Genomic DNA, 12,913 nt, shown 5'->3' on the forward strand with positions numbered 1-12,913 from the left:
CCTCCGTGTTGGGAGATCCAGTGCTCTCTTCAAAGATGTCAGACAGAGTCGTTCGGGTCTGCACAGGCCTCTGCTGCTTCCGCTGTTGTTTTTTAGCTGTGTCCTGTCCCCAGAGGTGGAGTCTAGAGAGACAGGCAGGTTTCCTTGAGCTGCTGTGAGCTCCACCCAGTTCCAGCTTCCCAGCGGCTTTGTTTACCTACTTAAGCCTCAGCAATGGCGGGCGCCCCTCCCCCAGCCTCGCTGCTGCCTTGCGGTTAGATCACAGACTGCTGTGCTAGCGATGAGGGAGGCTCCGTGGCCGTGGGAACCTCCCAGCCAGGTGTGGGTATAATCTCCTGGTGTGCCCGTTTGCTTAAAGCGCAGTATTGGTGTGGTAATTACCCGATTTTCCAGGTATTGTGTGTCTCAGTTCACCTGGCTAAGGAAAGGGATTCCCTTCCCCCTTGCGCTTCCCAGGTGAGGCAATGCCCTGCCCTGCTTCAGCTCTCGCTGGTCGGGCTGCAGCAGCTGACCAGCACTGATTGTCCGGCACTCCCCAGTGAGATGACCCCAGTACCTCAGTTGAAAATGCAGAAATCTCCGGTCTTCTGTGTCGCTCGCGCCGGGAGTTGGAGACTGGAGCTGTTCCTATTCAGCCATCTTGCTCCACCCCCGAACAATTTTTAAAAGTTAAAGAAGCAGTGTATGACCTTAGCAAACTTAGGCATTTAGCAAACTTTATATCTGACCTGCATAATTTAGACTAAATGTTTTTATTTTATCAATAATTTTTAAAACTGTTTTTATTTTGCAAAGGTTACTAAAGTTACATGAACTAAAAGGCATTACAGTTTTTTATTTTGCTTTCAAAATATTTAAGTGCATATTTTTGTTTCAGCCAATTAATTAGAGCTCTTTTATATAAACATTACACACAACATATATATAGCTACAGAGAAAGACAGAAGGTTACTACAGTAGTTATAAGATTTTTCATTTGCCAGTTTCTAAGTTTCTTATTTGGGTTACTGGGTTTAGGTTCATGGGGTTTTTTTTGGCAGTCTAATCCAACCTCTGACTTGGAGTTCAACATGTGGTCTCTGGGCAAGATGGTCACCCTGAGTAATAGAAATGATAAGAAAGGGAAAGGAGAGACAGAAAAACATTGCCTGTGGCAGGGTAGAGAAGGCAAAATGTTCAGGAAGGTCAGAGAAAGGCCCGCCCATTGCAGCAACACTGAAAAGTTCAGGCAGCTGCTTCTCGGTAGCAAAGGGATCTTTTCCAGCAATCCTGTCAACTCTCAAATTTCCCCTTTCAGGGAGGAAAAACCTCCCCATATCCCACAATCCTGTACATGCCTAATCCTGTCACCCACAGCCATCAGCAAAGAGTGCAAGGCAGATTAATTCAAAGAGAATAGCAGTTAGCATCCCATAGTGCCAAACCAGTTCTTAGCTGAGAGGCACTTTACTGAGAGGGGCCTCTAACCCCCTAAATCTTAGAAGGGACTCTAGCCCTCCTAAGTTGGGCCTCTAACCCAAGGTCAGTCAAGCCTCATTGCCTTTTGTTAAGAGAGGCCTCTAACCCACTCTGTCTTAGGAGAGACTCTAGCTCCCCTAAGTTGAGCCTGCAACCCAATCCCATTCTTTATCTGCGTACCCCACCACTTACCCAAAGTCATCCAATCAGTGCTGCGGTCTGTTTCCTTTGGGGGATGGTGGTTTCTTCAGTATCATCCCTTCTGTAGTTCACCAGAAATATGTTTCAGGACCCCAACACTTACCCAAAGGTAGCAGTTGGTTCAGGGTTTCTGCACTATAGCCCCTTCAGTGGTTACCAGAAATAGGTTATAGGAAAGGGGTCCCGATCCAGACCCCAAGAGAGGGTTCTTGGATCTCACACAGGAGAGAATTCAGGTCAAGTCCACAGTACAAAGTGAAAGCAAGTTTATTAAGAAAGTAAAGGAATAAAAGAATGGCTATTCCATAGAGCTGCCCTGAGGGCTGCTGGTTGCCCATTTTTATGGTTATTTCTTGACGATATGCAAGAGGTGGATTATTCATGCCTCCCCTTTTTACACCATATTGGGTAACTTTCTGACGTTGCCATGGCATTTGCAAACTGTCATGGTGCTGATGGGAGTGTAGCAGTGAAGACAATCAGAGGTCACTCCGTGGCCATTTTGATTTTGGTAGACCGGCTTCTTACTGCAACCTGTTTTATCAGCAAGGTCTTTATGACCTGTATCTTGTGCTGATTTCCTATTTCATCCTGTGACTTAGAATGACTTAACTGTCTGGAAATGCAGCCCAGTAGCTTTCAGCCTCATTTTACCCAGCACCTATTCAAGACGGGGTTGTTCTGGTTCACATGCCTCTGACACTATAGCTCTTACAAAGAAAATTTATTGCTCATCTTAATGAAGAGTCTACTTTAATTTATTAATATTTTGTTGCAAAGACGGGGGAAACAAGTCTGAAAACAAACAAAAGTCACTTTTAACCTAAATATTTTCTTCTGAAATATAATTTTAATTGTTTGTAACTATGAAATCCTCATTAGGAAACCTACCTACAATAAATTGGATCTGATATTCAAGGCAGAATACATGGAAACTGAGACCAGTGGGCCAGGTGTGAGAGTTGTCTTGAATGATAATTTTACTCCATCACTTAAAACCAAGTTTTTCCTTGGCTAAGACAGTTATTAACATTTAATTTCCAGAGTAAATAACAAGATACTTATATTTTGATGACAAAAACATCATGTAACACACATGCTCTATCTAAGGTTGGGGAAGGAAGGCGCTTGCCAGTGGGTGTGACTTTGGTTGATCTATTTTAGCATTTAGTTTTACCTTGTCACTTTTTGATATCTGGATATAAATAGATACCATCAATCAAAATAATAAATCAATTATTGTCATATGTTAAGTGAAACAAAAAAGGAAAGATACTCATAATGTAATAAAATCCTCTTTTCACATGCCAATAAACAGAGAATATTGCAAATATTGGAAGATTTCATTTGCAACACGAATCCTGAAAAGCATTATTAAAAGGAAATAACATGACTATTACCAAAATGAATAGAAAACAGTGAAAGCCCTATATGGTAAATGCATTGAAATAGAGCAGCCTATTTTTCCATTAAGGTATTCAGGGTAATGTTTGTGTATGTGTGTATGTATTTAAATTCTTTTGTTCTTCTAGAGCTAATTTCATTTTCAACTTGGAAAAAAATATTAACCTTAATCAGTGCTTAAAATATCTTCAGGTTTGTGCTGAAATATTTTCTTAATTCTGTCTGGAAACCTATCAAAGTGCCCAGATGAAGACTTCAGACAGAGTGGGAAGTGAAAAAAGCGAATTGTTTTTGTAGATATTTTAAGCAACAATAAACTCTGTAGGAGGACAGATGTTCCGTAGTAATAATAAGAGCTAGTATTTCCTCTGCCTTGCTATGTGCCAGGCTATACTAGGCTCAATTCATGCCCTGTCATTTAATTTCTGCAATAAGCCTAAGATATAAGCACTATCACTATTCCCATTTCACAGATGAGGTTTGGAGGAATTAAATAAGGTGCTCCAGGTTACAAAGGTTGTGATAGTTTTGAACCCAGACTGACATCCTCTTAAGCCTGATCTTTTTTGCTGCCTCTAAGTAAAGACTCACAGGCAGCACATGCTTCTGTGTCACTCTGGCCACGCCCCTATCATTCCACTTCTTTCATTGTATTGCATTTGTCCCTTTACACACCCACCTCCCACACTTTCTGGTTAGCTCCCCTGAGGCAAACACAGTGTCTTACTTATCCTTCTAGTTCTGAGGATTTAACATAGTGATGTGACCCTTGTGGAAGCTCAGCAAGTGCCTGTGGAATGACTAATATATTGTCCAAAGTCACTAAAGGTTTATATGTTAAAGAAAACATTGCCTTGTTATATACAATAACTGATGTGAAAACAGTGTCAATTACTTTTAAAGCTGTGTTAGGCATTCCTTTCCTCAAAGATCAGATTTTTCAGAAAGGTGGGTGAGCAGATTGCTGCTGCCTATAGGAATTTGAGGGAGTATGAAAAAAACCCAGAGATGATTAAATAATGTGAAATGTGTGTACAGTGTTAAGAAAGGTTAAGAGAAGGGATACTGAAAGCCTAATTTAATTAATGGTTTTTACATTAATGATGGGTTTGTCTTCTCTACAGGGAAGCAACCCATTTTTCATTGACAGTGACACCCAATAAAAAGGAATAGTCCTGGCTAACACGGTGAAACCCCGTCTCTGCTAAAAATACAAAAAAAACTAGCCGGGCGAGGTGGCGGGCGCCTGTAGTCCCAGCTACTCGGGAGGCTGAGGCAGGAGAATGGCGTGAACCCAGGAGGCAGAGCTTGCAGTGAGCGGAGATCCCGCCACTGCACTCCAGCCTGGGCAACAGGGTGAGATGCTGTCTCAAAAAAAAAAAAAAAAGAAAAAAAAAAGAAAAAAAGGAATAGTCAGACATTTTCAAGCCTTAGGAAATGTTTTAAAGCTTAAAATGCAATTAGTAGAGCAAAGAAAATGATTTCATATGTATTAAAATATTATGCAGTATTACTTAATGGGGTAAATCAATTTAGCTTCAGCTTTGAGGGATTGAAATCTGATCAAAGAAAACCATTTCTCGTTATAAGGAATAGTTTACAAAGGGGGTTTGAGGAGCATTCTAAATGAGTTTGCACTTGCATCTTTAAAACGGGTGGTATTAACTTCTGCAATCACATCTTGCGCCACGATGTTCTGATTAAATATGATGATAATGTCCATTTTAATCTGGGTCTTTAATCACCCTGTCAGAAAGCTGTAGCCAATAAAAGCTCTCTACTCCTTGCTGTATAAGCATACTTCTGCCATTTGCTTCCTCTTTAAAGGATGCCTACATCTTGAATTCTGCTACTGCCTGCAGCAGTGTTCAGAAGTGAAAGACCAGAATGAACAAGGACTGCCATACAAAATAACGTGCCCACCCTGCCAGCACTGACATTTCCAACCACCCAAGCCTTACAGAAGGCTGATCAATACCCGTGGCCCTCCCTGGACATGAATTTATTTGTAAAAGGAAAACCTTTTACAAATATATCAAGAAAATATATCAAGGGTGGAGTTAGTCTGCCAGTGCCAGTATGTCAAGTTGCCAGGGTGCTTTTGTTGATTTTGTTTTCTGAAAGCTGTCTAGCATGAATCCACCTCCAATGTGGAATTTTGATTTAGTTATAAAAGAATTCTGAAGCATCTGCTAGATTAAAATGAATGTTCATGCCCTATTTTACTCGACTCTTTGATGAAATGACATTGACTTTTTTCTGAGACTCTTCCTGACCACCTCAAAATTATTTTCTTTTTGTTTTGAGGCAAGGTCTTGCTCTGTCGCTTAGGGCTGGAGTGCAGTGGCACGATCTTGGCTCACTGCAATCTCTGTCTCCTGGGATAAGGTGATTCTCTCCTTCAGCCTCCCAAGTAGCTGGAACTACAGGCGTGCACCACCAAAGGCCAGCTAATTTTTTTTGTCTTTTTGTAGAGACAGGGTTCCCCATGTTGCCCAGGCTGGTCTCTAACTACTGAGCTCAAGTGATCCACCCTCCTTGGCCTCCCAAAGTGCTGAGATTACAGGAGTGAGCCACCTTGCCTGACCAAGGTGTTCTTTCTGAGGGGAGATCCATACTCTTCTCAAAGCATTTACTACATGATTCTGCATTGTCATGGTCCATATGCTCATCAGTCCATCTCAGTGGATTATTACCTCCTTGAGAGCAGAGCTGTGTCTTGTTCCCTTTGCCTTCCCAGTACCTAGCAGGGTGTGTAGCAGACATAGTCATAGTCAATAAATATTTATTGGATGATTTTTTTTTTCTGAAGTGGCCCTTTTCTCTTTCCTTTTCACTTATTCATCTCTCACCTTCTTTAGGTCCTCTCCATCTGTCCCAAGGACATGAGAGCTGATATCTGTGTTCATCTAAACCGGAAGGTTTTTAATGAACATCCTGCTTTTCGATTGGCCAGCGATGGGTGTCTGCGCGCCTTGGCAGTAGAGTTCCAAACCATTCACTGTGCTCCTGGGGACCTCATTTACCATGCTGGAGAAAGTGTGGATGCCCTCTGCTTTGTGGTGTCGGGATCCTTGGAAGTCATCCAGGATGATGAGGTGGTGGCTATTTTAGGTACTGTGAACTTTCCTAATGTAGTAGCAAATGCATAGTAACAGTTTTAGATATTTTACTTCTCTCATTTTTAAAGAGAAATTTCCTTTGTTTGGTAACTTTGGAAATTGGGTCACTAATGAGGTGTGAATCTTAATGAAAACTAATAATGCTATTTCAGCAGAGAACATTAGTATCAGTCACAGCCTAATGGGCTGAGTTTGATTAAACTTTCTTTGGCAACAGTAGGACAGTACCTTTTAGACTAAAGCTGGTCACAGCCTAACGTGCCTTGTAGCTCCGTGATAGTAAGTGTGGAAATGGCTTGTGGAATGATTGACATGGTAGTGACATAGGGTGTTAGTCTCAGAAGGGCAATAGAACCTGTCTAGTTCAACCCTTTTCTTTAGATAGGAGCCAAGGGAGGCCCAGAGAAGCTTAGTGACTTTCCCGGTTAGTAAATGAATGGAGGCTTGAATACAGATCATTTTACCCCAAAACTTTCCTCATCACAGTTAACCTAAGTAGTGAGCTGAAAGTGTGGAGGAGGTTAATGAGTCTGACCTTTTATAGCAGAGTGATCACAGTATAGGTAAATTAAATTTAGGTTTATAAAGCTGGTTCTGTCCATCTATATTAATAGGCCATAAAAATTGTTTGGCTAATCATAAATTCATTTTAAAATCTCTAAATTTTAGAGCATTTTAGAACTTAGAATTCAGTTGATAGTTGTACTAACCACAACCACAACAATAAAAGGGCAGTAACAGTATATATAAGTGATAAAATAAAAAAATGTTGCATGTTTGGGGACAGTGTAGGGCATACAGCTTGGCAAAGAAAAAAAAATTGCCAAATGACCTTTTAGATCATTTTCTGCTCAAATATCTGCAGCAGGTTCCTGAAATGCACAGATATCAAAGGAAGTAATAATGAGGTCAGAGGAGAATCATTTCTTTTTTTTTTTTTTTTTTAATCAGGTAAAATAAGTTAGAATTGCAGGATGTCGACTTCATTTTGATCACATTTTTCATGGCTTGTATCTCATGAAAAATGAGCTCAATTTTTAAACTATTGGATTTTCAGCTACCGAGGTCAACCTACCATAGCTTGAATGCCACTTATTCTCAAAAGTAAAAGATTAACTGATAGACTTTAAAAACTACAAAAGCAAAATCCACCACAATATAATGAAAAACTGACTTCAAAAACACCATTACTTGAAAAATATAGAATTGAAAATGGAAAAGAAATGACCCTTCATAGGAAAACAGGTTCTGTAAAAATTGTAAGTTCTAGAAAATGGCTCAGGGTTGCAAGTGACTGAGTATCAAGGTTTGTAAGGTTTTCCTTAACCGCATATAAATAATATTAGAATTACAGTTAGATTTCTTCTAGGAACCATCTTTATTTTTTTCAAGAAGAAAATACAACAGTTTAGAGTCAACATTCTGGGTATGTTTAATGCTCATTAGTGCTTGTTCTGCTTCGTTTACTGGAGTATAAAGGAGATAAATATAACCCTTCATAAAAAGTTGTACATTTCACCAGAACAATCCTTTGTGATAAAATGAAGCATATTTACACTACAGCCATTCTTGTTTGCTTAAAGAAGAGGATAAAATACAAGGCCAAAGCAAATGTATTTTATTTTCCTGAATGTCCACGTCAATGGTGGTTAGGAAAAAAACATAAAATGTATTGCATGAAAATGAGTACCCTCATGATAAATTACCTCAGCTGTAGAATCATTGTCATTTGCTTTGTCCCGTTTTCTTTATTACAACTTCACTTGGGTAACTTCTTTTCTAAAAGAAGGTTGCAGAAAGCCCTGAGTACAGTGCCTCTGGCCTGGGTCTGCTAAAATGAGACAGTTTGCTCAGTGAGACCGACAAAATGCATTTTCCTTTCATTTTAAAATAAAATGGTAACTTGTTTTGCCCAATGACACAGTAAAAATGAACACAGGACCCCCGGGTATTGGACCCATCTCATCATATATCTGTCACATTTTATTATTTTGAGTGTGTGCTTTTTATTCTCTTTCCTCAAAAATCTTGGAATTCAGAGACTTTTCACATCTTGTGCTTAATGAGTCAAATTATACAGACAACTCTCTGGCTGCCTTTCTTATTTCTATAGGCTCTGAAAAAGACTAGTTCTTTCAAAAATCCATCAGATTAGGATTTTTTGTTTGTTTGTTTAACATACAAAATGCTTTAATAATGTTTTAAGAAAGGAGGAGGAAAATAGTAACTTACCAGCACTATTTTTTCCCGATTCTCCTCTTCTTCCTCTTTTTCTTCTCCTCCTCCTCTTTCTTCTCATTTTTGATAGTTTAATTTCGAAATAATTGCATGCTTAATGAAAAGTTGCAAAAATTATCAGGGTGTGAAGGGATTATGTGTATATAAAATATTAAATATATATGGTATTAAATATATATAATCCCTTCACACCCTGATATATATATGTGTGTATATATAAGTTGTGTGTGTGTATATATATACACATATATATTATATATATACACACATTATATATATACACACACATATATATAACAAGATATATATGTATATCTTTAAGTTCTGCTATATTAAGTTGATTTGGTCTTTATAACTTTATGTATTTTTTAAATCTTTTTGATTTGTCCTGGTACTGAGAGTGGCGAGTTAACGTATCTTATTATCTAACATATCTGATTATTATTCATGCATTTTATCTATGTCTCCTTGCATCTCTTGTAGTTTATGCTATATAACATTTGCTGCTGTGTTATTTGGTGTACAGATTATTTATGATTGTTATGTCGTAATTGTCAACTGTGGCCTTTGGCATTGAAATATGCCAAAAGCCATCATGTTTAATACTCTTTGCCTTTAATCTTGCAAGGGTCAGAGAGGAACAAAATCCCTACATCCCTCACATCTGAGGACACCTCACAAAAATGGGAACTTGCCTAAATTAGTCTGATAGGAGAGATAAGAAGGCCTTGCTGTCTCTTCCACTGATTCATTTGCCAGTTAAAAGGTAGAGAAGGGAGGTTATTTTAAAATTAATTAGAATCTCTGAATCCAAAAACAGGTGCAGTTTCATCTTTTTGGATTCTTGCCACTAAACAGTCTCTTGATAGGCACATAATTCTTTAGTGTGTCAAAAGTGCTAAGGAGTTTAATGAATAAGTTCTGAAGCATAACTAATTAATGGAAAGATAAAAAATTTAGTCAACAAATAACCTCCTTTAACACTGGAGGATGGCTTCAAGATGTTTTTCTAAATAGGGCATATGAATATAATTGCAGTTCATGTCTTTTTTCAATTTGAAGTTCTTTCAGTTCCTACACCTCCACCTTTTTCTTTTGACCTTCCCACTTTTTATAAAACACAAAGAATTCCAAATTAAGTTCATGATGCATACATAATATTTTATATTCTTTAATGTCATATTCCTTTTTAGTTCCTACCCTATAATTACTTAATGTGAACAGATTTGTTGGTATGGCTGAAATAGCCAGGTTACTTCCTAGTGTCTTGACAAGTATATTGTGCCTTTCTGAGGTTATAAAAATGACATTTCCCTGCTAACAATAGACCCTGCTCCTAAGACATTTGTTTTGTTGTATTTTCATTTTGTCTTTTTTCATCTGTGTTCATTGATTGTTAGAATCATAGAGTTAGGGTTATTAAACTAAGACAATCTCTATTTAAGTGTTTTAATTGTAACTTCAAATTCTTAAGAGAGCTATGCTTGTTTATGGATGGTTTGGATAGAGGGATTGAAAATTGTTATGGAGTTAGGAAAAAGCATAAATGAGGATAGGAATAACATAATTAAATCAACTTAATAAGAAAGAGAGTCTTTAGCACTTGAATTAAGATTTTATTTTAAGTAGAATCAGTTATTTAAAATCCACTGTAGGCCGGGCATGGTGGCTCTTGCCTGTAATCCTAGCACTTTGGGAGGCCAAGGTGGGTGAATCACTTGAGGTCAGGAGTTGGAGACCAGTCTGGCTAACATGGTGAAACCCTGTCTCTATGAAAAATACAAAAATTAGCTGGGTTTGGTGGTGCATACCTGTAATCCCAGGTATTTTGGAGGCTGAGGCATGAGAATTGCTTGAACCCAGGAGGCTGAGGTTGCTGTGAGCTGAGATCACGCCATTGTACTCCAGCCTGGGCAACAGAGTGAGACTCTGTCTCAAAAAAAAAAAATTTATAAATGTGTGCATTATCAAAGAAAATTTATAAATTATGCTGCTCAAAATTAGAAATCTCCTTATTTTTATTACAAAAATAAAAAATATGAGATGTAAATGAATAATATTTTATTATTTTGAGAATCTGTGAGAATGTGACTTTTATGCTGTAGTTAAATTTCTTCCTGTGCACTTGCTGTTAGAAGTCAAGTGCTTCACAGTTTAAATCCTTAAAAGGGTTTTTCCCAAGTTCCAGAAAATTATTTTCTTTTGCACCCACACTTCTGGGTTTTTAGATGCTGAACTGTGAAACGTGTAGATTTGTTCTATGTATTATGATGATGAAAATACTTAATTCAGATATTTTTATAAAGGGCAAATCAGTTGTTTGCTTTTAAAAACATGCAGTACTTGTCTTGATTTAAACATTTTAAGCGGTGATTATAACATTGTTTATCTATGGTTCAAAATATACCCTTTTAGAGTTCCTCAGCCTGCAGGTTTTGGGATGAAATATGAGTTTTAACAATCTTGGTAGCTTATATTCAACTTCAAACCCTTTCTCCATCACCCTTCAAAACTAATTTATTCTATCCCCTTGGTATCTTTTAATCCTATTCTTAATATCCCTTACCACAGTCAACTGCTCTTAAAATTTTGGTCCCGAGTGTGAAAGGAAAATATCTCGGCCCCCAAGATCACTAAGGAAAAGTCATGCTAGAAACTGCTTCGGGCAAACCTGCCTCCCATTCTATTCAAAGTTACTAAGATAGAAGCATATCTGATTTGCCTCCTTTGGAAAGGCTAATCATAAACTCAAAAGAATGCAACCATTTGTGTATCACCCATCTGTGACCTGAAAGCTCCCTCCCTGCTTCCAGTCTTCCTGCCTTTGCTTCAAGTTGTCCTGCCTTTCCAGACCGAACCAATGTACTTCTTTACGTATATTGATCGATGTCTCATATCTCCCTAAAATGTATAAAACCAAGCTGTGCCCTGACCATGTTGGGCACGCACATGTCGTCAGGACCTCCTGAGGATGTGTCATGGGTGCATCCTCAACCTTGGCAAAATAAACTTTCTAAATTAACCGAGACCTGTCTCAGATTTTCTGGGTTCACATGGGCCAGGACCACCATCTTAGTCATTAGACTTACCTGCTTATGAATCTATCATAGAATCATAGGGTTAGAGTTATTAAACTAAGACAATCTCTATCTAAGTCTTTTAATTGTAACTTCAAATTCTCAAGAGAGCTATGTTTGTTTATGGATGGTTTGGATGGAGGGGTTGAAAATTGTTATGGGGTTGGGCAAAAGAGCACAAATGAGGACAGGAATAACATAATTAAATCAATTGAATAAGAAAGAGAGTCTTTCCCACTTGAATTAAGATTCTATTTTAAGTACAATCAGTTATTTAAAATCCACTGTAGGCCGGGCATAGTGGCTCTTGCCTGTAATCCTAGCACTTTGGGAGGCCGAGGTGGGCAAATCACTTGAGGTCAGGAGTTAATAAATCTGTCATCAGCTTCAACCTCCATTTCTATGTTATGCTGCCACCACAATAATCTTCCTAAGATACAATTGTGTCCGTCTCCTCATTAGTATTTCCAGTATCTTGAGGATAAAATGTAACTACGAGTGTGGCCCAGGAGGCCATTTGGGTCTGGTTTTTGCTCTCCTTTCCAGCCTGATTTGTGAGCCTGATTTGTGTCATTGTCTATCTCTACCCTATTCTCACCATACAGAATTGCAGGAAATTTCCTGAGTTTAACAAAGTTCCCTCTTCCTGGCAGGTTTGTGCATATTCTGTTCCTTTAGAATACTTTTTCTCTCCTTTTTAGTGATTTGTCTCTTGCTTCCTTGTTCTATTTTTTTTTCCCTTATTGCCCTAGTCTGGGTTAGATGCCTCTATTCTGTGCTTCCACTTGGATGCCTATGCAGGGTTCTTAGTACCCACTATTTTTATCCTTCCCCAGTTAATCCTCCCACTGCACAGTGACCACTTGAAATTTCTTGTTCCTTTTTGTCTCTCTGTCATCTATGATAGGATCTCTTCAATAGGTTCTCAGTAAAGGCTTATGAGTGAGACAGATTAGCTAGTACAGCTGTTACTTGTTATCCACTAAGGATTGGTTTCAGGACACCCTCACAGAGACCCTACTCTGAGGATGCTCAAGTCCCTTATGTAGAATGGTATAGTATTTGCATACAACCTATGCACATCATCCTGTATATTCAAACTCATCTCTAGATTGCTTGTAATTCCCAACACAATGTAAATGCTGTGTACATAGTAGTTTTATTGATTAGGGAATAATGACAAGAAAAAAATGTCTGTACACATTTAGTACAGATGCAGCCATCCATTTTTTCCCCGAAATATTTTCTGTTTGTGCTTCATTGAATCCATTGATGAGAAACCCACGGGTATGGAGGGCCAGCTGTACTATACTTTGCCAACAAACTGTTTTCATAATTGTTTCAGTTCTGGGTACCCAGAAAAATACGTTGTGTTCTGTTGACTCACTTGCCAATTTCCTCTATGCCCTCTGT

At 38.4% G+C, this 12,913-nt stretch overlaps 1 protein-coding gene across 2 annotated transcripts in view; it reads left to right on the top strand.

Annotated features, from left to right (window-relative positions):
- The window catches only part of KCNH5 (potassium voltage-gated channel subfamily H member 5), a 362,650-nt gene that overhangs the window by 258,892 nt on the left and 90,845 nt on the right, over positions 1–12,913 (top strand). For both annotated transcript variants that reach the window (XM_030930684.1, XM_030930685.1), the window contains exon 9: positions 5,925–6,177. In XM_030930684.1, the coding sequence (XP_030786544.1) occupies positions 5,925–6,177 (253 nt within the window). The remainder of the gene's footprint in view (positions 1–5,924; positions 6,178–12,913) is intronic.

This window comes from Rhinopithecus roxellana, chromosome 5, assembly GCF_007565055.1.
Source record: "Rhinopithecus roxellana isolate Shanxi Qingling chromosome 5, ASM756505v1, whole genome shotgun sequence".
Classification (NCBI taxonomy): Eukaryota; Metazoa; Chordata; class Mammalia; order Primates; family Cercopithecidae; genus Rhinopithecus; species Rhinopithecus roxellana.